The sequence below is a fragment of the Hyperolius riggenbachi genome, chromosome 5 (genome assembly GCF_040937935.1).
Source record: "Hyperolius riggenbachi isolate aHypRig1 chromosome 5, aHypRig1.pri, whole genome shotgun sequence".
In the NCBI taxonomy this organism is placed as follows: Eukaryota; Metazoa; Chordata; class Amphibia; order Anura; family Hyperoliidae; genus Hyperolius; species Hyperolius riggenbachi.
The window spans coordinates 249965453-249993334 of record NC_090650.1 but is presented as its reverse complement, the minus strand read 5'-3'; the positions used below and the strand labels follow the sequence as shown (position 1 = coordinate 249993334).

The 27882-nt window shown below is 43.2% G+C and overlaps 1 protein-coding gene across 2 annotated transcripts in view; it reads right to left on the bottom strand.

Moving 5' to 3' along the window:
* The window catches only part of LOC137518642 (RAB11-binding protein RELCH homolog), a 102442-nt gene that overhangs the window by 10234 nt on the left and 64326 nt on the right, over positions 1-27882 (bottom strand). For both annotated transcript variants that reach the window (XM_068236757.1, XM_068236759.1), the window contains exons 19-22: positions 26712-26850; positions 23204-23320; positions 9662-9750; positions 5079-5149 (exon numbers count right to left, since the gene is read on the bottom strand). In XM_068236757.1, the coding sequence (XP_068092858.1) occupies positions 5079-5149; positions 9662-9750; positions 23204-23320; positions 26712-26850 (416 nt within the window). The remainder of the gene's footprint in view (positions 1-5078; positions 5150-9661; positions 9751-23203; positions 23321-26711; positions 26851-27882) is intronic.

Sequence of the window (27882 nt, the reverse complement as noted above, 5' to 3'; positions counted from 1 at the left end):
TTATCGTTAGACATACAGGTAAATGAAAGATTAAAGTCATTCGAATTGATATATGATAAAAATTGTTGCAAAGTTTCCTCTGTGCCCTGCCAAATTAACAAAAGGTCGTCAATAAAACGACCATACCAAATAATAGAGTCCAGGAAGGGGTTCGAGTCGCCAAAAATGCGGAGCTCCTCCCACCACCCCATAAAGAGGTTAGCGAGAGAGGGCGAAAATTTCGCCCCCATAGAAGCTCCGCACTTCTGGAGATAGAACCCCCCATCAAATGAAAAATAATTATGTGACAAAAGAAATTCCATTACTACCAAGATGTATGCTTGGAGTGAAGCTGAAAAGGAGCTGTAACTAGACAAATGGAACTGAAGGGCATCCCCAGCTAGACCATGTGGGATGGAGGAGTATAGAGCCCTAACATCGAGGGTCACCCATTTATAATGTGGTCTCCACTGCACATCCTCTAAACTGGCCAAAACATGCTTAGTGTCCTTAATGAGACCTGGAAGTCTCAAAACCAATGGCTGCAGGTGAGAATCAAGCCATTCCCCCAATCTCTCCCCAAGGGACCCAATCCCAGAGACAATGGGCCTACCCTCAGGTGGGGTGGCAGGTTTGTGCACCTTGGGGAGGTGGTGAAAAATGGGGATAACAGGATTCCGAACCCTGAGAAATTCAGCCATATTCTTTTTAAGTAACCCCATGGATTCCCCTATAGAGATCAACTGGTCAAACTCTAATTTATAGTCAAAGGTGGGGTCTGAGGGGAGATGTATTTAGGTGTTAGGATCCTGGAGCTGGCGCATAGCTTCCGCTTTGTAGTCAGTGGCATTAAGCACAACCACCGCCCCCCCCTTGTCAGCATTTCTAATAACAATGTCAGATCTTGACTTCAAGTTCTCTAATGCCTGCCGTTCCAAGGGGGTTAGGTTGTGTCTAAGTCTACTAGTTTCTGCTAAAAGTTTCAAATCTTTCTCTACCAGATCCTGGAAAATTTCTACTGGTGAGGATCTACAGTACACTGGATAATAGTCACGATTAAGAGGGAGCGGTAAATTGACATCCTCTATACTAATGAGACCAACATTCTCTGATGCTAAGTGTTGTGCCGTAGCTATAGTACAAGTGTCAGAAAACAAAGGTATAGGAGGTAGTGGTACCGAAGTACGGTGGGGCAATGTATTGGAAGTGGTTTGTGTAAGGAAGTGTTTTTTTAATAAAAGTGTTCTAATAAATTTATTGACATCCTTAAGTGTGTCAAAAAGACTAAATTTACAAGCAGGGACAAAATTAAGGCCCCTGGAAAGAAGTGAAATCTCCTCCTGTGATAAAATAGCATCAGAGATGTTGATAACATTCATGGGCTGAATTACATTCTTCTTCCTGTGTTTCCGCCCCCCTCTCCGGGTCTTCCTCCCTGTCCTCCCCCTGGGGTCGGCCGGGACCTGTGCCATCTCCGTTTGGACCTCTTGGGTTGTCTGGGATAGGGATTCTGGTCCAAAGGGGATAGGTTGGGATGTAGCCTAGAAAGCTCGTCCTGGTTAGGACCTGTCTGTCCCGACACATCGGACAGATCCGTCTGATCGTCAGAATTATCAGGGGAGCTAAAGCTGACACGCTTAGTGGGTGTTCTAGGGGAGCATTTCAAGATCGGTTTAGGATTACGGGGTCCAATTGGACGTCCCCTCCCTGAAGAGTTCCACCTACCCCATTCATAGACAAGACCATCCCGGTAATCTCCCACATCCCTCAAATATTTAGACCTTTTCAGATTCATAATACTGGCCTCCAATTTAGCCACATTCTCTTTTAACTTATTATTCAAATCATCATATAGATCTGCATCGTAAAACTTGTCGATCTCAGTGCGCGTGCGCGAGATTTCAAGGTTGAGGTCGACAAGTCTACGTTCCTCATACACCACTATAAGTTTCATCAGTCGTATTGAACAATCAGATAAAATCTCATTCCATTCTACCAAAAATCTATCACAATAAACATTAGTAGGAATTTTTTTAATCCTAAGACCCCGTGGTATAATCCCCTCCGCCACATACTGCTTAAGGGCGGTGAGGTCCCACCAGAGCTTAGTTTCTTTATTGAGTTGGTGTTCCAAGTGGGTAAATGCAGATTTAAGGGATAAGTCCACCTCATCTTCAAGGACTTTAGGTGTTCTAGAGAAGACCGTAACAAACTTATTGGCCCTCCTAGAGTCACAGCCCAAATCAGACTGGGTCAAAAGTTTCTGGTTTGAAGAGTCACTGTTTTGTGTCTGATTGGAAATGGTTGATAGGGGCCCTGCATCAGCGGAGGTCCTAAGGGTCTGTCCAACCCCAGTATTAGGGCTATGTCCTCTTGAAGGGTGGTGAGGAAAAACAGCTTGGCTAGGGAGGTCACAATTCACATTGGGGTACTTGCTATTGAATGATCCCATAGTGGATGTATGAAGGGGATACAGAGGCATAGATGGAGTCCCAGAGAAATAAAGAGAGGGGGTTGTCCAAGTCGAACAACCAGGTACTGAGTCATATGCAGGGGCAAAACAAATAGCAGTGGAGGAGGTAACGGAATTAGAATTACTCACATACTGTGATGCATTATATGGCAATCCGCCTCCACCGCTCGTTCCCTGCATAGAGGAGAGGTGCTGGGATTTTGGATCCTACAGATGGGCACTAGGGAACCTAATGGCCTCAATGCTAGGTGGGATATTAATTTTATATACTGATATCGCTTTAATCTTGACTTTTTGCATTTTTGTATTTTTGTACATCTGTAGTATTTATATTATTGTATTGTATTTTTCTATTTTGTTTTTTAATTAGTGTATTTGATATACATTGGAATATCGGGACGGTGGATTTCCCATATATATATATACCCCATATATACTCCTGTGCAGGTTTTTACTCCTGCAGCTTTAAGTCCTCTTGGCCTCTTGTGTATACACACCCTGGGGCGGAGCCGGGCTAGTATATATGGTCCACCTTGATCTCAGTATGTTTAGGCTATGAGTAAGGATATGATCCGAAACATGTCAGCCATTTTACTGCCTTTGTGAATTGCATTGAATAAAAACCCTTGGACTCTACCTGCGGGTGTGCGGATTCTGTTCCTCCTAAAACTATACTATAGTGTAGCATTACCTGGGGCCATTTTCAATGATGCTCAGAGTTCCATTGTAAAAGATTACATAGACTGTATAGATAGTCAGCATATATTAGTTTACAGTACACAACAGTTTAGTAACCTGAAGCAACTAATTATCAGTTAACTAACTGGTTGCTATAGATCAGTGGTGTCCAAAGCCCAACCCATGGGCCAAATACGGCCCTCTGAGTCATCTCCAGTGGCCCTAAGCTGTCCATAACATTGTGGCCCACTGGCTGTTGCTGCTCTGCCTCTCTCATTGCCATCATGTAAGTTCTATAGTAATTACAGTAGGACTACAAGAAAATGGCCGCCAGGCTCCGCATTTGCAGACATTTTCATAGTGTATGTTCCAGCGGCCATTTTTTTGGTTGACAGGAAAATGACAGAGGGGACAATGGTGGCACAGTGGAGACACAGAACCTACAGTCCCAATCTAGTTCACCAATCAGGGAATACCAGTACAATATGCATAGTGTAACTAGAGCCGAACAGCAAGCATTGTGTTTAATTTTAACAGTTCGGCCCCCTAAAAATTTCATGTCATCAGTTGTTCGCACAATGAAGGTCATGTTGGCAAACTGCATGAACCACTTGCAGTGTCTTAGACTTGTATACATGGACCTGAGGGCAACCTTGCGGTCAGTCATTCTGATTAATTAGTCAGAAACACCAAAGGAGCATAGACGTGTGCATGGTGCAGAAGATGAAGACACTGGCAACAGATGAGCTCAGGAATGTTTTTACCCTACGTGCTCTCAGAAAGCAAAACATATATAGTACTAAAGATCCAGACACTGGGTGATCTGGAGCACTGGATAAACTGCAAAAATGCATTTACTGAGCCCCAGCTTACAGGTACAAGAAAAATGTCAGTAGGTGTTAACAGCTGTTCCACGCAAGCAGAACCTCTGAGGTGTAAGAAGACACGCTGCTTGAATTCAACACCTGTTATGCATAGCAGTTATCACCCACTGCAGTTTTTCTTGCATGTGTGTGCTGTGGTACAATTTTCAGCTTTTCTAGTGCACGGATCACCTAAGCAGCACGTCAGCGACGTAATGTGGCGGGTGGGAGAGCAGCATGCACAAAGGAGTTGGCTGTCACTTGGCCAAGTTGATCTGCAAGGCAAAGTGGCGGTCAGGGACTACTGTACACAAGCCTGAATATCGGCTAAGGCGGTCTCTTTACTGGAGGCCTCAGCCAACTTTAGTCATGAGAGTGTACGAGTCGTAAAAGGCCTAACACTGTCCTTTATATGCAGATCTCAGCTATTAATATTTTGCATATGTTTGTTTTTTTCTTTCGTTTGGAAATAAAAGTTTAACGGTCCAGAGGGCTGTGTCACACAGGAAACACTGGGCACTAACAACAGTCCTTCATTAGAGGTGTTGTATGAAAAATTCTAAAAACCTTCAGGCATTGGGTGACAAAAAGTAGCAGCGGATGTTTAGCAACCGTTGCGCCTAATGCAAGTCTGTTGCAGCAACTATGTTGCCTGAGTGACATGGTTCTTCACCCTAGCAACCTTGTCAGTTATTAGCTGCTAGACTTGAATTAGTAGTTACTGCCACAACTGAGAGTGTTGTTACTCTGTTAATCTTCACATGCTGGATGACTAATGGTGGTAATAGAAGTTTGCAACAGTTATTCTTAATACAACTTATCTCAGCACCCAGTTAAAAAGTTCCAGGTGCATTGAGGCCCTTCAGCACTTCTCATGGAAGCAATTTCTTGGCAGGTAGAACACAACTAGCAAGAACACACATAAAAGGCCCTGCCCCATCACTAGCACAATGATAGGTTACTCCATCACTAGCTGAGGAGCTAATGACAGAGCAATAACGCACTCTGATCACTAATGGATAGTACTACGAAGCAATCCCAGCAGAATGATAAAGGCAGAAATGTAAAGGACATGTTACACTTACCCTTGTGGCTCCTGGACTGTCTTGTTTTCAATCTTCTGTTCACATTCTTTTATCATGGAACTCAAAATAACCTTGCAAAAGAGGGACATAAAAATGAAAGCATCAGCACACATATGGCCATGATGTACCCTGTATCAAAAGACACCTCATCACACACACCTGAATTCGAAATAAACGGAATAACCTTGCATGTGAGGAATGTGATGCAAGGGCGTATATGGGTAGTTTAGATCCTATGGCAAACACTGAAATTGTGGTAGCCCCCCCCCCCCCCCCGTTCCCCTCTACATACAGCATCTTTTCTAACATACATGTGTTATGGTTGCCTGTGTTTTGCTACATTGCAAACATTTTCTGGGGGAAATATCTCTTCCTAATCCCTCTCTGTCCTCTTTTCTAACACTAAGCCAAGTGAGCCGTACATCTGTAAATTAATAGGCATGTTCCCCAGATAACTGAATTAATCAGATCTGATTGAAGTCTGAGTGACGGGGAAGAATGGGGCAGGCATGCTGGTGCAGCACGTGGAAGGCATGGCACCCATGGTGCTGTGGTACCCATGGCAAGAACCATGCCTGCACCCCTCTAGATACGCTGCTGATGCAATGAAGGCTAAAACATAACTTAATATATTTAAAAATGAATGTAAATAGTGAAGCAGTATGGAGAAGAGAGCAGCTTGGACTAATCCACTATATTGTCATTTGGTATTAGGCTAACCTTTCACACTGCATAGTAAATATAAAACACCCCAAAAGGGCTGCTACTTGAGCAGACAGGCTTAAAGTGAACCTCCGGACTAAAAATCGACTCAGCAGCACTGAAAAGGCCTGGTGTTTCTTTAACAGTTTCACAGCATCAGAACTTTGTTTCTCTTATACAAGCCTCATTTTTAGCTGCACAGAAGAAAACTGCCCGGGCAGTTTTCCCCTTATGCTGTGCAAAGCATGATGGGATTTCTGATGTTGTTCTCGTTCTGCTGTTTGGTGCAATTTTTTTTTTTACATTTTGAATTTCACATTTGAAGCCTAGCGTGTGCAGCTGGGAGGGGTAATCCGGACACAGGACAGTTGGAACTGTGTCTTATGCTCCTTGTCACCTCCTTTCAACCAAAAAGATGGCAGCCCCCATGAATCACAAACATTTGCCTGTTCTTTTAAAACAGGGTGGGTAAGAGATTATATTACCTATCTATTCTGATTAACATAACTAATGTAACTTAATAACAGTATGTTTGTTTAGGCTGAAGTTCCCCTTTAATGAAATGTGATAATATGTGAATGTACTGTTTTGTAGATAGCTTTGCACCTTAGCACTAGGCACCTTTGGCACATATCACTTTGTTCCCCTGACCAAAAATCCAGTTTTTTAAGGGTTCAAAATATGTAGTATTTAGGGAGGTATTTTGGATTTACTATCCAGTGTGAGAGGTTAGCCTAATCCCAATTGACAATATAGTGGATTAGTCCAAACTGCTCTCTCTTCCATACTGCGTCACCATGTACATTTTTGTATGGTAGCAGCACTACCTATCAGAGTCCTCTCCAGTACTTTTTAAATATATTTATTAAAAGTTATGTTTTTGCCTTCATCGCATTCCTCGCATGCAAGGTTATTCAGTTTATTTCAAAACATACTTCCCAAGCAATAGTGAGCGGTACCATAAGTGTTCCTTCAAACACATTAGGGAAAGAAAAATATCACCCTCGGCATTAGCAGAGTTTCAGGCTTGAAATTATGTAACAGGTATTTTAGGACTGGTCCAATCTGATGCTGCCTGTAGTATGACATGGCGAGTGCATTTTTTCTATGCTACAAATAGAGAATTATTCGACTGTAATGACACTATGACTACTTAAATCAGGTGTCCTGCATCCTTGCATAAATGCACTTCCTGGTTCCAGCCATGACCTGGGAAAATGTAAAACTGTAAATAAAGATAGAAAATGTTCATCACTATAGAAGCAGGGCATATTATCCAACAGTGCAGAGGTGGTGACAATGCTTGAAATGATACAACAGAGGAGGCCCACAGTTTGCAGTGGTAGCAAAGTGACAGAGGCGCTTAACTTGAATCCTTGCGCAGATCGCTTGATACTCCTCCCTGTGTTGCCTGATGAAGCAGGATTGAGCCTGCGAAACGCGCTGCAATATTTTTTGGAGTTTCTAATAATTGTGTTTGACTGTCTGAATCGCAGTCGTTGTGTCTGCTTGAAGAAGGTTTCACCACCACTTCCTCCTTCATTTTTGCCAATTAAGTTGGTTTTTAAGCTCATTTAATCTAATTTTATACTTTTGGCGCCTCTGTTCCTTATATACAATTATACATACCTGGGGCATCCTCCAGCCCCATAAGCCTGGATCGCTCCCACGCCGCCATCCTCCGCTGCCTCTATTGCCAGTACTGGGTCCCGTCACTTCCGCCGGACGCGACCAGTTGTACGCATGCACAGGGGCTCCCTCCGGCTTTGTACGGAGAGAGCCCACAGCGCTTTCGTCGACTGGCGGAAATTACGGGACCCGGTACCGGCGGACAAAGGCAGCGGAGGACGGCGGCGTGGGAGCGATCCAGGCTTATGGAGCTGGAGGAAGCCCCAGGTATGTATAAATCTATTTCTTCTACGCCTCTGGTTCTCTGGAAGCTGAAACTGCTTCATCCATTGAGTTACAATCTATATTTCAAACAAACGCAAAGACTGCGGCCATTTTCAGACAGGAGGCTGAACTGACTTGTTAGGCCGTTCAGCGTCCCAACTACCTGACACTGAGGGCCAGATTTATATAAGAAATCATTAGATAGTGCAGATTCCTTCTACAACTGTTGTATAATAGGAGGAGCTAGGAAGGTCTCTCAGGGCCAGATCTATCAAGTGTCAGACAAAATATTGGTTGTTTTTTAGAAATCTATGCAGAACTGTCTCAGACATCTTAAGAAATCACTAAATAGTGCAGATTCCTTCTTAAACTGTTAGGAATAGGAGGAGTTAGGAAGTTATCTCAGACAGTGCAGTGTGTGAGGGGAATTGCTGTTGCTGAGGTAACCAATACATCTGCTGTATTGATAGTAGCAGGCTCTGAGGAGGAATTCAGCAGGGGGGAGGAGCACATATCACAAATCATGTCTAGCCTGCACTCTGCAATCATGTCTAGCCTGCAGTTCTACACCTGTTGAACTGCTATCAAGCACTTTTTAATCTGCACCAGTTTAGGGATGGATTTGCACTTTTCTTAAAGAGACTCTGAAGCCAATATAAATTTTTCTTTTTAACTTGTATTGCTGTCAAGGACCTTCAGCCCTGCTAAACCACCGCTATCCCACGGCAAAACGAGGGGTCTATACCCCCCAAATCCACTCTCCTTTGTCCGGGTAGCGCTTCCTGAATGAGGCAGAGCTAATGGCTGTAGCTCTGCCTCTCAGTGCGTCAATCCCGGCTGATCGCCACCTCTCCCCGCCCCTCTCAATCTGACATTACAGAGAGGGGCGGGGGAGAGTTGGCGATCCGCCAGGAGATTGACGCACATGGAGGCAGAGCTGCAGCTCATAGCTCTGCCTCCATGAGCAGCAAAATCCATGACCGAGAAAGTCGTTGATTTTGCAGGGGGATTTGGGGGGTATAGATACCTCGTTTGCCGCGGGACAGCGGCGGTTTAGCAGGGCTGAGGGTCCTTGACAGCAATACAAGTTAAAAAGAAGAATTTATACTGGCTTCAGTCTCTGACTGTAGTGCAACTCTAGAAATTCATGCTAAAATGTCACTATCACCTAGGATTTAAGAAGGTTCTTATTATGCAGAACTGTTCTCCCTGCTGGTTAGAACAGATTAAGAAGGAAAAACTCTTGGTAATGCGTTGAAAAATCTCCCCCTCAGAGCCTTATGGCTGCAATTGCAGCCGAATGGTAGCACTTGTAAAAACCTGTGTCTCAGTGCTTGACAATGCAGTACTGCTACTCAGCAGCAAAAAAACCCCACGTCGTTAGCAAGCACCCGGTCAGTGCAGGGGAGAGACAGAATTTCCCACCTTCAGCATCCCATGTGAAAAAAGCCTAAAGCTAGTAATACACTGTACCAACTTGTGACTTATCAGTGAAACATTCACCATCTTATTTGGTTTGTACCAGTGGAGCTGCTGGGATTGAACAAGAAAAAAAAACTAGCATGCCCATTAAAATACCATAGTTTTAATAAATTTTTCGATTCTATATTTCTTTTGAATATTATTAAGCCATTGAAAAATGTGCAGTGTATGGAAACATTTATGGCATATACAATCCACAAGAGACTATAGTCTCAAACATCTACTCCAATGAGAGTTATATCACACCTCAATCCCACTTGTACTCCCCTTTCTATGTAAAGGTATTCCTAATCACTTCAGGCAAACATTATTATTGATTTACAAAGCGCCAACATATTCCATAGCGCTGACAATTTTGCAAGTGTGTATGTGAGCCCTCATAGGGAACCTGTACAAGTCTGTACTTAGCTGCTTGTGTGTGGAGACTCTGAAATAAAAGAATGAGACAAGAAATGCCCTGCATTGTATTTCACTGAAAGACATCATTGGTGAGCTCTTGCACTTACCTCATGCTCAGGGGACAAATGTTCCATATCAAAACGCAGACACCTGAGTCCCGGTAAAAAGTGATTCACCATTATCTCCTCAGATATGACTGAAATATTTGATTAAGGACTGAGTGTCTAGGTATCTACTGTATAAATATATAGTACATACATTTATAGTCTATACATGGATCTTTGGATAATATTCATAATCCTCCCTGCAGTATTCCAAAGTAGACATATAAACAATATCGGTTAGGGCCGGTTCAGACAGGCACTCGGGCAGGTATCATTTAACTGATGCCCAATGCTTCCCTGCAAGTGAACAGAAAAGCGTTTAACGTCGGTTCCTGTAGTTTGGTTGCACCGTGGCATTGTGACACCCAGTAGAGGGAGACGGAAGCGCCACAATTAGTCGTTCCTGGACGCTACATGTAAACTCCAGAGAAACCATATGATCAAACACTATCCGAGTGATATACCAGGGAAATGAATATATACACTGAGTCACCAAGGACAAGCCCTATAGGTATAGATTATGCAAGCACGGATCCCTTGCAAATAGTTAGATCAGTTTAAAATAAAACAAGGGGGGGATCACCAGATTCTGTGTCCCCTGGTAAAGTCCTAAAAATTATCTATTCATAGGTCTCTGAGAATAGTGGAGGTCTTTGCTTATCCCCCAGTGCTTCCTGTATATGTATAAGGAGGACTGGTGTAGCTATTCCACCATCAAAGAAGAAAAAGGACAATACCTAAATAAGGCACATGTGGAGGAATAGTGTTGAGGGGGGATGGGTATACAATTCAACCCTCAAACACCTATAATCAGGTCCTCTCAAATGTGCCTGCTGGAATGGACGACACGCAATAACATATAGTGCAGGTGCTATATACAAGGTGCTGTATAATGGTTCCCTAACATGTTTCACCTCACGGCTTTTTCAAAGAGTGCTATACATATATACAGTAGTCATATCAAAACGAGCACCCCCACCAAGTCACAGCATGCCCCCCATATAGATAGCCCAAGTCAGAGCTGAATTGCCATGTCAGGCATTGATTTAAATACTGGAGGGATGAGGAAGGGTGGAGTCCATCTGGGCGTGTCCACCGCCCCTAATTGCTTAAGGCAGGGGTCTCAAACTCAATTTACCCGGGGGCCGCAGGAGGTAAAGTCAGGATGAGGCTGGGCCGCATAAGGGAGTTCACGTGTCCCCGCCGCAAAACGAGGGCTGCAGAGCCCCCAAATCGCTCCAGGGGCAATCCGCCGGCATTTCCTTGAAGGGGCAGAGCTTTCAGCTTCAGCTCTGCCCCTCCTGACGTCAATCGCGGCGGATCGCCGCCTCTGCCCGCCCCTCTCACTCTTCCTTCACAGAGAGGGGCGGGGGAGAGGCGGCGATCCATTCGGCGATTGACGTAAGGAGGGGCAGAGCTACAGCCGAAAGCTTTGCCCCACAGCGCAGTCGTGGATGTTTGCGCGGGGGATTTGGGGGTCTGCAGCCCTTGTTTAGCGGCAGGGATGTGGCGGATTACTTGGGAGCACTGAAGCGAAATATAAGGTAAAATGGGCTTCCGTGTCTCTTTTGCTTTGGCCGGCAGGGAGGGCCGGTTTAAGCAACAATGGGGCCCCAGAGCAAAATAAACCTGCCCTCCCCCCCCCCCTCCCCCCCCCCCCCCCAACAGATACCCTGGAACAAAAATCGGCATTAAGGGACCTTTTTTGCAGCTGGTATAGTCAGGGTGTGAAGCCCCAATCGGTCGGAGCTCCACATTCTGGCTACCCCAGCCTGCATGGGGGACAAGGGGTTAAAAAGTTTCAGGAGGGGGGACCCCACATAATTTTTTTAAAAAAATTCCCACACTCTAAACATAAAAAAAAAAAAAATTTGGGAAAATAGGAAAAAATGCCAGGAATCTTCATACAGCCATATTGCGGCTGTATAGCGATCCCTGGCCAAAGCGCTGCGGCTGCGTATGGACCCCCTGGAAACCCTGTCAGGAAATGTATTGCTCTTTCTTTTGATACATGTAAAATTACACTACCGTTAGGCTTGCTACTAAAAGTGACATTTACCACATTTAAAAGTATACTATTTTCCTTCGAAGCTTTAAAATCGATTTTCTCAAAAACTATAAGGTCTTTTTGAAAAATTGCTTTTTCCTCTTATTCCTAATGATCTCCTTAACATATCCTGCACATTTAGGGTTTCTAGCATTTAAGGTGGATTTGCTATTAACCATTAAAGTCGGTGGGTTTTTAAATGTGTATTTTTTTCCTTTGCAACTTTAAAATCGATTTTCTCAAAAACTATAAGGCCGATTTTAATTTTTTTTCCCTCTTGTAGCCACTGGGGGCCCCTACAAGCTCTGGGGCCACAAAATATTGTATCGAGGGCCGCAAATGGCCCGCGAGTTTGAGACCCCTGGCTTAAGGTATACTGATTACCATGTTCAATCTGCTGGTCCACATAGAAAGGCATAATAAGCAGTGTTACCTGTATCATGTGTATCCACATACATCTAAACGAAGCATGGTGCTGCATCACTTCCGGTATATGACCTCATATCCTGTTTGTTGTTGGCATGGTAACCAACACTGCGACCAACAGGTGGTACATTTCCGCATGCATTGCGGATATGTATGCGTATCAACTTGCTAGCAATATGATTCATAATTGCTGCATTTCCGCATACATTGCGGACTTATATGCGTGCCACTTGCACACGGAAATCTCAACAAAAGTGCGCATGCGCCGTATGAGACGCGTATTGCATCACTATGGACGTGCTGGTTTGCTGAGATGGAAGGGGGCGTGTACAACTATACACAATGGGCGTGGATGACTCTGCGGATGGTTGCTCATTGGATAAGAATATCCTAGCAACGCGATAATGCCAATACAAGCTGTTGCCTTGTAGGATATGTGTATAGTACAGACCTAAATAAATTATATTATGTGCAGAGGACGTGCAAATGTATACGAGCGCAATCTAACAGATATGCATATGCACTAATACAAAGATGACCTACATGGATTATATTATGTGCAGAGGACGTGCCAATATATACGAGCGCAATCTAACACATATGCATTATTATAAAGGTGAACTAGGAGCAACGAAAATACGAAAATATGTAGGATGGGACGATCCCATCTGCTCTCCATCACCAGGGTCAGACCAACCCACATAACTTGTGCACATGTAAGTATGCACGTATTGTAGCCTCCCCATACATACATCTTTGGTCATCATATCTAACAAAAATGGCATTAAACACTTATGCATGCATTCAATGTATGAAGTTTATAAAAAACAGGCTAAATTGAAATCTTCATTCAGGCCAAGGGGTGCAATGGTACCCAATCTAAAAATACACTGGGACTCTAGCTGAGTCAGCTTTTTGTCTACATTTCCCCCTCTGACACCCCTCCTCCAAGACTGTATGCCCCAGAACGCAATATCAAACCGTGATTGTGGATGTACATCGTTCGTGTGCCTGGCAATCGCGGTGTCGTTCTTGTGTTTAATATCACCGATATGCTCCAACACTTACACTTCGCTCCGTATACCACCGAATGTGTATTGCATGTGATGAACAACAGAATCGTAAATACTCGACCATTATTTGGGGATGTGAACTGTTTGATAGTGGGCATATACCTACAGGCTTTGCATTTACCACAATGATACGATCCATTGGGCTTACTGGGTAGCCAGGTGTTGACGGCTGGTTGAGGAGTGCGGGTATATGTGCTGTGCACCAACAGATCCCTTAGATTTGGTGCTCGTCTGTAGGTAATAGCTTGGTTTTGAGGGAGGATTTTCGAAAGGTCCTTGTCTTTCAGTAAAATGGGCCAGTAGTGTTTCACAATCTCAAAGATTGTATGCGATTGGTCTGTGAAGGTGCCCACCAATCTAGGTGGAGTCCGTTTCGCAGTGTTGATATAACCTGTTTCTTGTTTGCTCGGGGTGTTTTTGAGAGTCTCCTGCCTGGGAGTGTTTCTGGCTCTGAAATATGCTTTTTGGACCACTTCATTGGGAAAGCCCCTCTGTTTGAATCTATTTCTCAGCAGAGTACATTCTTGTTCAAAGGAAAATTCATTAGAACAGTTCCTGCGGGCCCGCAGGAACTGTCCGATGGGGATACTGCTGCGCAGTGATTTGGGATGAGAACTTTCCCATTTGAGGAGCGAATTTGTAGCGGTTGGCTTACGGAAAATCTCTGTTTCCAGTCTACCCTTCTCTCCCACCCTTATTGTGAGATCCAAGAAATTAATTCTTGATTTATTGATCTCATGTGTGAACCGCATTCCTATTTCATCTTTGTTGAGAAGAGAGACAAAATCCTCAAAGATGGAAAGGGGGCCCTCCCATAATATCACTATGTCATCAATGAACCGACCCCAATAAGTAATGTGAGACGTGTAAAATTCAAGATCTTCAGAGAAGACTAAGGTGTCTTCCCACCAGCCCAGGAACAGATTAGCGTAGGATGGGGCACAAGCCGTCCCCATCGCACTGCCCCTGAGCTGGTGGTAATATTTTCCTCCAAACAGAAAAACATTGTGAGTCAAGATAAATCTCAACAGCTGCAAAAGCGTGTTATTGTGTTGTTGTAAATGACGCCCTCTTGTATTGAGGAAGTACTGTACTGCACTAAGGCCAAGTTCATGTTGAATGTTGCTATACAGTGCCTCTACATCAATACTTGCGAGGAATGTTTCAGAAGTGACCTGTATGTCTTGGAGGTGAATACATCTTTGGTGTCTTTTAGATAGGAAGGTAGCGCTTCCACGAACGGGCGCAAAAATCGATCCACATATTGACTGATTTCATCTGTCAGATTTCCCCTCCCGGACACTATTGGTCTCCCGGGGTGTGGGTTTTGCCCTTTGTGTATTTTCGGCAGTGTATAAAAAACTGACATAACCGGGTGTTCGGTCGATCTTTTCAGTCGTGTATAATCATCACTATCTATACCCCCATTTTCCAGACATGCTTTCAACAGGTTTTGCAACTCATCTTGATATTTAGCTGTGGGATTCGTTCTGATCACCGTATATTGACACTCATCCCTCAACAATGTCATGCACATTTCTTCATACATTTATTTTATCCATCACCACGACATTACCCCCCTTGTCAGCGGGTTTAATTATTAATTGGTCACTGCGTTTCAATATATCCAAGGCCAGTCTTTCATCACTGGTGAGGTTATCAGAAAATGAATTTCCCCATATGTCTCGCTCCAATTGTTTGAGAGCTCTTGTTACCATATCTACAAATGTATGGATTTGAGGGTACTGTGTCAACGAAGGGCAATAGGAACTGGATTTTTTGATACCACATGGGGGTGCTAGTTCAGGGGTGCCTACAAGATTTTCTCTGAGAAGATCCTCAAGGGCTTCGAGTGCTTCCTTTTCATTGCGAAAGGCTTTTTTGTCTTTTGCTTCTTTACCTTCAAACATTTTGATCAATGCCAACTTGCGGGGAAAATAATTTGACATCCTTTACCCACTCGAATGTGTTGTATCTAGTGGTTGGTACAAACAAGAGGCCCTTGGTAAGGAGTGATATTTGTGTGGCAGATAATGTGTGTGAAGACAGGTTGATTACTCTCATCTCTCCTTGGGGTTCATTGGCAACTGCAGTTACCATTGGTGGTACGACCCTCCCCCTTCTGTGGCCAGTGTACCCCCATTTTTTGCGATCTCGCAGTCCCGGTTGTGTATGTGCATCCGACGTCTGCATTGTCTCTGCACATAGTGGTCCTGGAATTTTTGGGGGACGTCTAAAAAACCTTGTGCTCCTTTAGGATTGTTTCCTTGTGGGCCCCTAGGAGAACCCCTGGGTTTCTTGTTATTTTTGTTAATATTTTTAGCTTTATGACTACGGGAAAATCGGGGACCAGTGGAGGTGTTTGATCCACTGTCAGACTGGGTTTCAGTGTCAGATATATCAGTGTTGTGCACAGTTTCAATTGGTAATTTGGGTTTTTTCTCCGCCCAATTATATACCCTCTTAAGTTTAAAATCAAGGCTATCACGAGTGAACTTTTTTTGCTTTCTTGTTTTTACTTCCTCTGTATATGCCGAGACTTTATGTTGTAACTTAGTCTCAAACTTTTCAAAATCGGGATGCCCCGACAATTCCAGTAGAATTTTTTGTTCACTCTGCAATTTAGTTCTTAATTTCTCAGAAAACTTAAGTTCATAATAATGTAAATATTGCATCTGCTCAAGGTTTTGTTTAGTCTTGAGCTCATCCCATCCAGTCATGAACTCAACATCGTCTGTATGGGAATGGGGTTTGATCAAATTGCGGAGACCACGTACTGTGATTTTTTCTTTTAAATAGACACTGAAACTCGCTACCTCCCAGGTGGACCTGGTGAAATCTTTGTAGGTTTTAAAAATGTCCCTGAAAACTGGCTCTACATCTGTGTTAGCTGTATGATAATCAGTGTCCTCCTCTCCCTCAACATAGGTAAAAGTGTTCCTGGCTTCACTAGTCAGGGATTCAATGGTGGGTAGATCTACAGATAAATAGGCCATACCCAATGTATGGTGCTCGGTACACCAATCGCAAAAAGATCAAACACTATCCGAGTGATATACCAGGGAAATGAATATATACACTGAGTCACCAAGGACAAGCCCTATAGGTATAGATTATGTAAGCATAGATCCCTTGCAAATAGTTAGATCAGTTTAAAATAAAACAGGGGGGGGGGGGGGGGGGAAATCACCAGGATCTGTGTCCCCTGGTAAAGTCCTAAAAATTATCTATTCATAGGTCTCTGAGAATAGTGGAGGTCTTTGCTTATCCCCCAGTGCTTCCTGTATATGTATAAGGAGGACTGGTGTAGCTATTCCACCATCAAAGAAGAAAAAGGACAATACCTAAATAAGGCACATGTGGAGGAATAGTGTTGAGGGGGGATGGGTATACAATTCAACCCTCAAACACCTATAATCAGGTCCTCTCAAATGTGCCTGCTGGAATGGACGACACGCAATAACATATACAAGGTGCTGTATAATGGTTCCCTAACATGTTTCACCTCACGGCTTTTTCAAAGAGTGCTATACATATATACAGTAGTCATATCAAAACGTGCACCCCCACCAAGTCACAGCATGCCCCCCATATAGATAGCCCAAGTCAGAGCTGAATTGCCATGTCAGGCATTGATTTAAATACTGGAGGGATGAGGAAGGGTGGAGTCCATCTGGGCGTGTCCATCGCCCCTAATTGCTTAAGGTATACTGATTACCATGTTCAATCTGCTGGTCCACATAGAAAGGCATAATAAGCAGTGTTACCTGTATCATGTGTATCCACATACATCTAAACGAAGCATGGTGCTGCATCACTTTCGGTATATGACCTCATATCCTGTTAGTTTGTTGTTGGCATGGTAACCAACACTGCGACCAACAGGTGATACATTTCCGCATGCATTGCGGATATGTATGTGTATCAACTTGCTAGCAATATGATTCATAATTGCTGCATTTCCGCATACATTGCGGACTTATATGCGTGCCACTTACACACGGAAATCTCAACAAAAGTGCGCATGCGCCGTATGAGACGCGTATTGCATCACTATGGACGTGCTGGTTTGCTGAGATGGAAGGGGGGCGTGTACAACTATACACAATGGGCATGGATGACTCTGCAATGGTTGCTCATTGGATAAGAATATGCTAGCAGCGGCTGCTGTAATAATTTTTCTGGTGTGTGTACATGCCTGCCTAATTTTTCTGGCTGCACTGCAGCTGCAACAACAAAACAAAAGGCATGTACACGTGTCAATTCCCCCTCATGATCGTTACCTTGCTGCGGTGAAGGGGCTTGCGCAACACAATAAAGCAATGACCGCCGGCTATATGAGTGTCTTGGAGGGGGGGGGGGGGGGGGGCGGCACACCCAAGATACTAAGGTCGTTGCTTCATTGTGGACAGACCAAATTCAATCAGCTGGACAGTCACTGTTCATCATTGAGCTACCACAGCCCGGCGACCATATGGGCTTGAAAACTGCCACTGCCTGCACTCTCGCCATGGTGCGCACCAGTCCAGCACGGCCGTCACTACACAAACGTTACACAGTGAGTTTGGTGTGTCAGTGTGAATCAGTACTTTAATTGCACTCCCTGATTGATGTATACACATGCAAGATGTTTTAAAGCACTTTAGGCCTCCAATTTAGCATGCATCTATCCCACTCATCCATGCCCCCCTCCAGGTGTTAGACCCCTTGAAACATCTTTTCCATCACTTTTGTGGCCAGCATGTTTCTAGTTTTCAAAGTTCGCATCCCCATTGAAGTCTATTGCGGTTCACGAAAGTTCGCACGACCCAAACTTTTGCGGAGGTTCGCGAACAGAAAATTGGAGGTTCGAACCATCTCTACTTACCAGGGGCTTCCTCCAGCCCCATAAGCATCTATGTGTCCCTCGCTGTCCTCCCGAGTGCTTCCATTAAGCCGCAATCTTCTTGGTATTCGGTTCATTGACGTCAGCGCTAGGGGGGGTCCTTCGGCACACACATAGAAAACCTCGGCTGACATCACTCAGTCAGACTGAGCCGGGTACCGGATTTGATTGCGGCTGAATGGAGGATTCCATGCTTATGGGGCTGGAGGAAGCCCCGGGTAAGTAAAAAAAAAACGGCCACTTGACTCATCTCTGAGTCTGTTTACTTTAATGACAATTTCTGGCAGCATATTGGCTTAGCTGTTAACACTTGTCTTATCAATAGTAACATTCAGGACGGTTTCCCTGGTAGGGAACTGATGGCAAAGCCTTCATATGTTTTCCCTGTGGTCACAATTGGTTTCGGGGTGTTTAGATTTCCTCACACAACCTAAAACACACTGTTAAGCGAGTTAGCTTATCCCCCAAAACTGACCCTAGATTGTGCAAGGGACATTCATTCGTAAGCTATTTAAGGGAAAAGAAATATGAACTGATCAAAGTTTTAATGTGCTGCATAATATACTGCTGTCATTTATACAGAAAATAAATTTTGCAATGCCAAGCAAGATCAGCATCTACTTATAAAATACCTATAAAATAATGCAATATGCAATAGTTGAATGTAATATGTTTGAAGTGAAATTCCGTGGCATTCTGTAGTAAAACTACCGCAACAGAGAACTGGAAACGGTTTGTCTTAAGGCTGAAATTCCACAGGTTAATCTAGTTTCCTGGTAGGGAGAAAGCCTGTAAAACTTCTGAACTGTAATGGCCCCATGAAAATGGAGTAGAGACCTGGGATATTTGCTGTATGTTTTTGCACTCCTATTTCAATAACTATTGCATACCTAACACATCAAGCATACGAAAACAGATAAAAGTTGAATTTTCACATTACAGAAAATCTTGCCCTGACCAGAATCATAGGCTTTCCTATGTACCTGACCAATTGTGGTGGAATGAAAAGCAGCCTCCTTTATTCCACAAACAAGCGTCAATTTACTCAAAATGTATCTTTCAGTTTTAGATAGAAATGGAAAGGTTGGAATTACAGTATTTCTATTTTCAGGAGATTGCCTCTAACTTCTAAACTTTGGTGACTTCTATGAGAGTAAACAGGAATTGGTTAAATTATACCAAGCACACAGGCAGCAATAATAGCCCTTCTTAGATCACTCCCCCACACTAGAAGAAAGCAGCTACTTTATTGCGCTCTGTGTTGCTTTTGTGATATCTGTGAAAGTAAATTTTCTCTCCAATGTGGAACCAGAAAGTAGCAAAAACTCTAGTGTAGGCTGTAACCATTCCTTGCTTTACCCAGACAGGAAAACATTTGGCAAATTAGATACATATTAAGCCATCCTATAATTAACGTTCAACTTAAGTTTGCAGATCAGTGTGATTTTCTATACATGTCAAATTATATGTATGCTTCCTTGCACCCATGGAAACAGTACACCAGGGTAACAAGCCCCACATTTTCAGTTACCATTTCCTGACAACTCTCTCCCCTTTATCTCCACAACAAAGATAACAATGTGCAACACGTTTTGGTAAAACGAACTGCAATATACTGTATATTAGCTGTTCTGGAGGTAATCATCTCTCAACATACAACTTTGGACTTTCTTTAAATAAGAATGGCACTCTTATTTATAAAATGAATAGAAGTATAATTCAGGACACGAGCTGTTCTGTAAATTAACATAATTAAAAATTGCATTTCCATTTCAAACTGCTAGCAATAATGATTTTCTAACATTGCTAAGATGTCTTGCACATGTAATTGAGTGCAACTCCCCTCCCCCATTTTTTTTTAAGCAATCCCAGGCATCATTTTTTACCTTGCACAGTGCACTGCGTCGTAAGTGGGTGATGGAGAGGGAGTAATAGAGGTGTCACATGTTAAGATTGCCGTGGTCAATTCTGCAAAGCAACTCAGTCACGTGTGTGTGTGGGTGGGATGCTGGTTTAAATGTTTACCTGAACTTCTGGACGTCATTTTTTTAGATCAATGATTTATAGTTCATAAAAGCAACTATGGGAACTCTACAATAAAGAACACTGTAAAGGAATCTAACTGCGAACCGGTAACGTGCCGTAAAGATATAACACTTCAAAATGTTTGTTCAATAAAAAAAATCATAAAAAAAGGAATAAATTAAATGACAAAAGTATGATGACAGGGTAAAAGAGGAAGTTGTTGGGAAGGAAGTATTGATTGACACATCATTGGAACTTCTCATTTATAAGCACAAGCTTACCAGTTATATTCAGAGAACTAACAATCTCTTGTGCAACTGACTGAGCTAATTTTATATGGTCTGTGCAGGAAGTTATGTGGACAAAGCACCACGTGGCTAATGCAGTAGAATGACACTACAACGCTTGATACCTCATTTGGGTCTCTACTGCTAGAAAAGCATTTTTAAAAACTCTTGTTCGCGACTTGCAGTACAGTGCATGCTACCAGCTTTGACTCCTTTTAAAAATGCTTAATTCCTGTCTGTAATTCTGATCCCTTGTGTAATGATCCGCCTTTTTGACCACTGTTCAGGTCTGCATTCTGCAGGTCTCTGGAAGATAGACCTTTTGTCAGTTTTGCAGCTTGCTGCTGCTGGGGAATTTGCATACGTTTGTCATGCAAATTTCCTAGCCACATCCTCTGGAGGTTTGTACTATAAATACCATGTGATATCACAGACCTGGGCTGGTCATAAGGGTTAGTCCTGTGAAACACTCCTGGAGTGTCAGCCTTGCTCATTGTTTAAAGATTAGCTTAGAGTTATTCCTGGGACTGCACTAGGCAGATTCCCTAGTGCAGTTAGGATTGCATATCTGTTTTGTTTGTCTGTTGCGACTGTTCTGTCCCAGCGGTGGTCGACAGGAAGTCGTTCTGATCTTTGTTCTTGGAGTATAGCTGGAGCAGCGGTTGCTACCAGCTATCTCATCTAATCTGTCCTGCCTGGATCGCACTCGCCTAGCGCTAGTGCTGTGGATCCGTCTGATCTCCATCTCTCTTGCTGTTATCTCTCACTTATTCCTGTTTTCGTGTATCTGTCTTGTCTGCTACGAACGCTTGCTGGAGGCTCGGTGAGGTAACCGTTAAGCAAGCGCTCGCGTCCTCTGTTTCATATTTGTCTGTCGGTGGTTAGTTAGGCGTGCTTGGTTCTGTTGTGCTTAACACGCGGAGACAGCGCATAAACGCGTGCACTGTTGCGAATGAGTGCGGTGTTCGCGTTTAGTTAGCGTTTGTTATTTTCCTCATCTTCTCATTGTATGATTTGCTGTGCTTTTGCTACTCTCGTGCTCTGCTTTGCTGTAGCCTTGTGTCACCTCTGGCAATTGCCTCTCTCACGATTGTGTTCCTACTTCATATCTGCTGTTGTGTATGCACCGTCGCGGGTTGGCGACTAGTTTGGTGCACACACATACAATCTGTCCCTGTGCTCATTCTCTTTCGCAATCGCTTCTCTTGCAATTGCGTTCTCACTTGGTTTCCTCTGTTGTGTTTCCGCCGTCGCAGGTTGGCGGCTAGATTGGTGGACATACATGCATTCCTCATCTGTGCTTATTCGGTCTTGTGTCGCTGTTAGCAATCGCCATCTCTGGCGATTGCCTTCTCACTTTATCTTCCTGGTTGTGTGTTCATCGTCGCAGGGTGGCGACTAGATTGGTGGACACACATACCCTCTGTCGCTTTGATCTCTCTCTTTCAGGGCGATCTTGCCCTGCGTTTCTTCCCTTCGTGCAATTCCTGTCTTGCGTCTGTGGCAGGGCAGAGGAGCTGTTCCTCTGCACTCCACAGCTCCACCTGCCGACAGGAATTTCCCTCTACAGGTGCATTGCACCTTTTGCTGGGTTCCCTCAAATTATACGCTTGTGGAGGATTTCCGCAGTGTCAGCGCACGTCTTGTGCGCTGATCACGGAGAGAATTCCACAATCGTTACACCTTGTATATAATATTTTGTGAATCACTCACCTGAAGCAAGTACACAGGATCAAGGGGTCAGACTTCCCTGTCGGTGTATTACTTCCAAGCAATCACTCAAAGAGCAATACAGCCAGGAAACTAGAGGGAAGTCAAAATGGCAGCCTTCATAGCTTGAATGGAAGGTGTAGTTTCTGGGCTGCTGCACACCTAGAGCGCTTCTGAATGCTTTTAAAAACGCTGGCGCTTTCAAAAGCGATTGGCTAATGTATTTGAATGGGATCCTGCAGCATTTCTGCTGATTTCTGAGGCGATTCAGTCTCAATGGTAAGTATAGGAAAGTGGAAAATCGCTAGAACAGAGCGATTTTCCAAGTGTTTTTTTTTTTTTTTTTTAACAAAAGCTGTACACATTTAGCTCTACTGTACAAAAAAAATAAACATTCCAAAAATCACTAGGCATAGCTAGAAAATCGCTAGGCACAGCTAAAAAATCGCTAGGCACATGCCTAGAATCACTTAGAATAATTACTTCTAAAATAGCTGAGAGTTTGTGATTACGCTAGCGCTAGTCAGAGTTTCTCAACTCGGCCCTGAAGTACCGCCAACAGTCCATGTTTTGTGGAAATCCACAGAGGTAGTTAATCAGCTCTGCTGAGCCACTGAGTACCGCAGCAATGAATGTTTGTGGTTTTCTACAAAACATGCACTGTTGGGGGTCCATGAGGACTGAGTTGAGAACCCCTGGTGGTGTATGTGTAGGTACACTAACCCTAGTTCAAATAAATCCTAATGGAAAAGGAATATGGAAGGCTCCACTGACTTCCTGGTCGTTGTGCTGATCTGATCTTCTGCCTCTAAAACTTCAGGTGCTCTGCATACACTTTGACACCATTGGCAGCATGTCAGAAAAAATCAGCTGCAATTTATTTTAATGAAATAAATAGGCCAGCCTCCATACTCCTCTCAATCAAGGGCTTAGATGTTATACATTTGTCAATTGACTGAAGAAAACATTGCTACCAAAACTGCATTAAGCAAAGCAGTTACTATTACTGTCCAAACACCTGAAACAACTGAAAATCAGCATTGCCTCACAGGCTATGGTACAATACATATAGCATTTCTTAATAAAGGATACAGCAGCAGGAAAGAGCACTGTAAGCTTCAAACAAGTATGTAGCAATGTCAAGTCTCTTGGCATCCACCGATTGTTGGTTGTTGATCAAAGCTAACCTGTGCAAATTAGGAAGAACAACTGGGAAAAAAATGATACAAATATTAATATTTAGCTATAAACTCATTTAATACAGCCAATAAAACAGAATATAGATTGTACTGGCATAATAAAACTCCTTGCATTTCAGCGCATAATGTTTTTCGAGGAACATAGAGCAAATGACAAAAGATTCCAAATGAATATTTTTGTAGAATTATTTACAAGGACAGGTGCAAAAAACAACATAGTAAAATTATATAAGTCCCATGCCCTTCATTTCTGGATTTAAAGAGACACTGAAGCGAGAATAATTCTCGCTTCAGAGCTCATAGTTAGCAGGGGCACGTGTGCCCCTGCTAAAACGCCGCTATCCCGCGGCTAAAAGGGGGTCCCTTCACCCCCAAACCCCCCCCCCTCCCCTGCAAAATCAACAACCAAATTGGTCGTAGATTTTGCTGCTCCTAGAGGCAGGGCTAATGGCTGCAGCCCTGCCTCCAGTCGCGTCTATCAGCGGCGCATCGCCGCCTCTCCCCCGCCCCTCTCAGTGAAGGAAGACAGAGGGGCGGGGGAGAGGCGGAGATACGCGCTGACAGACGCGCATGGGGCAGGGTTGCGGCGGTTAGCCCTGCCTCAATCCGGAAGAGATCCCCCGCTGCTCGGAGGGGATTTCGGGGGGTCAGGGACCCTCGTTTAGCCGTGGGATAGCGGCGGTTTAGCAGGGACACACATGCCCCTGCTAACTATGAGCTCTGAAGCGAGATTTTTTTCTCGCTTCAGAGTCTCTTTAAGTGAGCCTATGGTGAACTAGCTTTAATATTCGTGATTAAGGTCAAACTAACTCCTAGCACACATGGGCCCATATGCAATTACCTTTTTCTACTGAGTTATTTCCTACGGGATATTTTCTAACTTGTCAATAAAATGCCTTTTAAACCATCAGAAAGAAAGAAAATGCTTGCAATAATTTTTATAGTTCTTTTTAACCTACTTTTTTTTTTTTTTTATTTCAAAGTGCTGGAAAAAAAATATCGAAATTGAAAAACTATGTCATAGGCAAAAACTCGTATTATGTTGTAGGTGAAAAAAGGGGGAACGGGGGTGTTCAGGCAGGGGGTCCACGCTTCAGTTTGCCCCAGGGCCCCGGAGCGCCTTAAACCGGCCCTGCATATGGGCCATGATCTTCTAGACCTGTGTCGGCACTCTGTGACAGAGCTGCTTTTTATAAGTCTATAGTATGCTACTTGATCAGATGATGTCTTATTGTTGACTTTAAAAGTACCTGGCCAGGAGTCCCTCAAACGCACTTCCTGCAGCACAGACTACAACTGCTGTAGGAATTATTTTCTGATAGTCAAGTCTGTTCTCCTTGCAGTCAGAAAAGCATCCAAGGTAATCCAAGCAGCCTCTCCCACAGAGACTGCCTCCTCCTCTACTTTACTACTTCCAACTTCACACACTTATGTGTACTTAACAGAACATTATTTTAAATTGAGTATAAATAAAAAGTTTGGTTAAAAAAAAACAACAAATACCCCAATATACTAAATAAAACAGAAAATATCAGCTGCACTAACTTATCTTCTCCTAACAGACCTATAGCTGCCTATTCATAGCCAGTAAGCCTGAACCACTTCCAGTTGAGTCATGTGGACATGCAGAAGGGGAGTGATAGACCTATGAGCTGAAGCCACACCTCTGCGCTAACACAGTTATCCAGGTAGTATGCCTGCAGACTGACTAGGAGGAAGGGCGTGAGAAGGAAGCTGGATTGCACATTTTTTATTTTGCAAAAATGCCATTGTATTTAGAAAACATTTGTTCTTGAACAATATAAAACAGTATGTTAGAATCCTAGACTTAGTTGGCCACAGAGATTCCACATTGAGGGAGATTTATAACATGGTCAGAATGGATAATGGGCTGTGGAGCTTCCAGGTCAGGAGCTACCTTTCCAAACATAAGGATAATATAAGTAAAACCATAAATATTTATGAAAAGTGTTTTCTTCATTCGAGGGTGGGGAAGGGAATGACAGCAAATTTATATTTTTTTCTTGACAGTTGTCAAACTGATCCTCTACCTAAGTTCTGTAGAAGCTGGGAACAAGACCTAAATCATATCCAAAACTTGGACTGGGGAGCAGTATTCCAGGAAATTTGGACCCCCAGCTATACCTCATTTCAACTTGTTAATTATAAACTCATGACGAGATGGTACTTCACACCCTCTAAGATGGCTAAATTTAAAGGCGGAAATGGGAACTGTTGGAGATGTCTTACTGCGTTTGGTTCACATATGCATATGTGGTGGTCGTGCCCGGTTATACAGAACTTTTGGAGAGAGATAGGAGATTTCATTAAACTTCCTTCCCCTCTTCATCCCAGTACCGCTCTGTTGAGTTGCATGGAACCTGACCGCTTTAGACATGCAAATAAACTAGTAATCCCTGCAGCAATTGTGGCCAGGAAACTTATAGCAAAATCCTGGAAGAACCCCGAAGCTCCCAGTATGGAAGAGTGGATATGGATGATGTCAGATTTTTTGCAAGGTGGCGAGGGCAGTGTAGAAGATGCTGGCACCAACAAACAAATGGAGGAATGGAAAATTGCATGGGAAAAAATAAGTAACATATAATAAGTAGTTGAGTATTTGAAGTGGAGGGGATGAGGAGAAAAGAACCAAATAACCACTATATTACCAACTGAAATTGTAAGGATAAATGGATGGATGAATGTGCAGATGCATAGATATATGTTGAAGTATAGAAGGCACTTATATGAATGTGTATGAAAGGTGAAATAAGAGTAATTGCTTTGCTTCTCAGCTTAGATATGTGACCTGTTTGTGCATGAGGCCTGTCCCCTCCATTGGCTTGGTCCGGCCCTGATGGCTCATGCATGGAGGGCATGTCCATAAAATAAGTGGGTGGTCGGAAAGGGATATTAACCACTTAAAGTTAAGATGGGTAGGTGGAGTTTGTTTTTTGCTGGTGCTTGTGTTTTTTTTTTTTTTTTTCTTACTTTCTTTTTTCTCTCTCTTACTATAATTAGTTTGACCTGAGCCACTGGTGGAATATTTGATATATTGTAGTGATGATGGAGTGAGGGAGGGGGGGAGGAGAGGAAAGAAAATCAAACTATGATGCAGACCTGAGACCCACGTATGATGGCTTCACAGCTGTCACATGGTCATATCTGGGTCACATAACGGCTGAGTTTGAAAAAAAGAAAAAAAAAAAAAAAAAAAAAAAAAAAGAAAAAAAAAAAAAAACAGTATTCCTTCAGGAGCTTATGAACCACACCTTACAACACTTGTATGACAAAGGACTTGGAGCGCAAAATCTATAGTAAATTACTGGCATCCAGATCATGGAACTGCATGGTTTATTACATCTTGTAGTAGTAACCTGTGATTTACTGTAATGTCTTACATTCATCTCTGAATCTTGGCTCAGCATTAGGTCCGACTCTTCCAAAGGTCCTTATAATTTCTATCTGAAGAGAGTGCTGATCCTGGTACTGTGGGTCCTCAAGGAATGATGCCAGCTGCATTTTAACTCTCTCTAGAAGCTAGGAAGCAAGGCACATTGCAGGGTCAGTTGCACAATATGCTCACATTATTCTGCCTCTGTTCATCTATTGAAATTACACCATTTTTAGAAACCATTTTATGTCCAATACTGTTAACACCAGCTGAACAGCACATTTAAAATGCAGACACAAGAGAATTAAAATGAATAATTAAATTCACATGGCAGGGATCAATATTTTTTTAGGCCTTGTTCACACTGTAAGCGCTGCTGTGCACATTTCAGCACTGCGTATTGTGTGCGACACGCAAGAACATCAGAAGTGCATAGACTGCACTGTATGACTTCAGACTACATGCACTGTGCAACTGTACTCTAGTACTAATCTCACTGCTGCATTTATTTTTTGGCAAAATGCAATGTTGACTCATTCACTGTGGTGAATGGGATGAGCAGCGCAACGTACGTCAGCGCAGATGGTGTGTGATCGCATTTGTTGCATTCTGATCACACGGCCATCTGCATTTGCAAGTGTGAACGAGGCCTAAAGCAGGGTTAATTGCGGAAAACAACATTTTTGCAATTTTTTTTGTATGTGAATTTTCTGGTTTCAATATTTTTATTAAAGTTTTTCCATGAACAAAAACAATAACAAAATTGAACAGTTGTACAGGAGTAGGACATCAGAAGGTGCAACCCACCCAGGGGAGCACTCAAACAGAATAATCTAAACGGCTAAGGCAGGGAGTCACATTTGCTTAAAATTGTGTGCTTTTTCCTTAAAGTGAAAATGCACATACTGCTTCCTAATGCACAGTTGCTGTGCACTGAGAGCAATGTGCGATTTTCTTCAGCAGGAAAAAAAGCCAGCACAGCTGCATTTTATATCACAATTTGTGTGATTTCCTATTTCTGACAAGCTGCTCTCAGCTAGCTGTCTGCCAAGAATGAAGATTCCGACGTAGGAAAACGCTGTCATTTTTTTGCAACCGTAATTGTGACCCGTCTCTGATGAAAGTCAATGGTAATTTGCTTGCGATGTGTGAATTAGTGCTGCAAGTAGTAAGGTTTT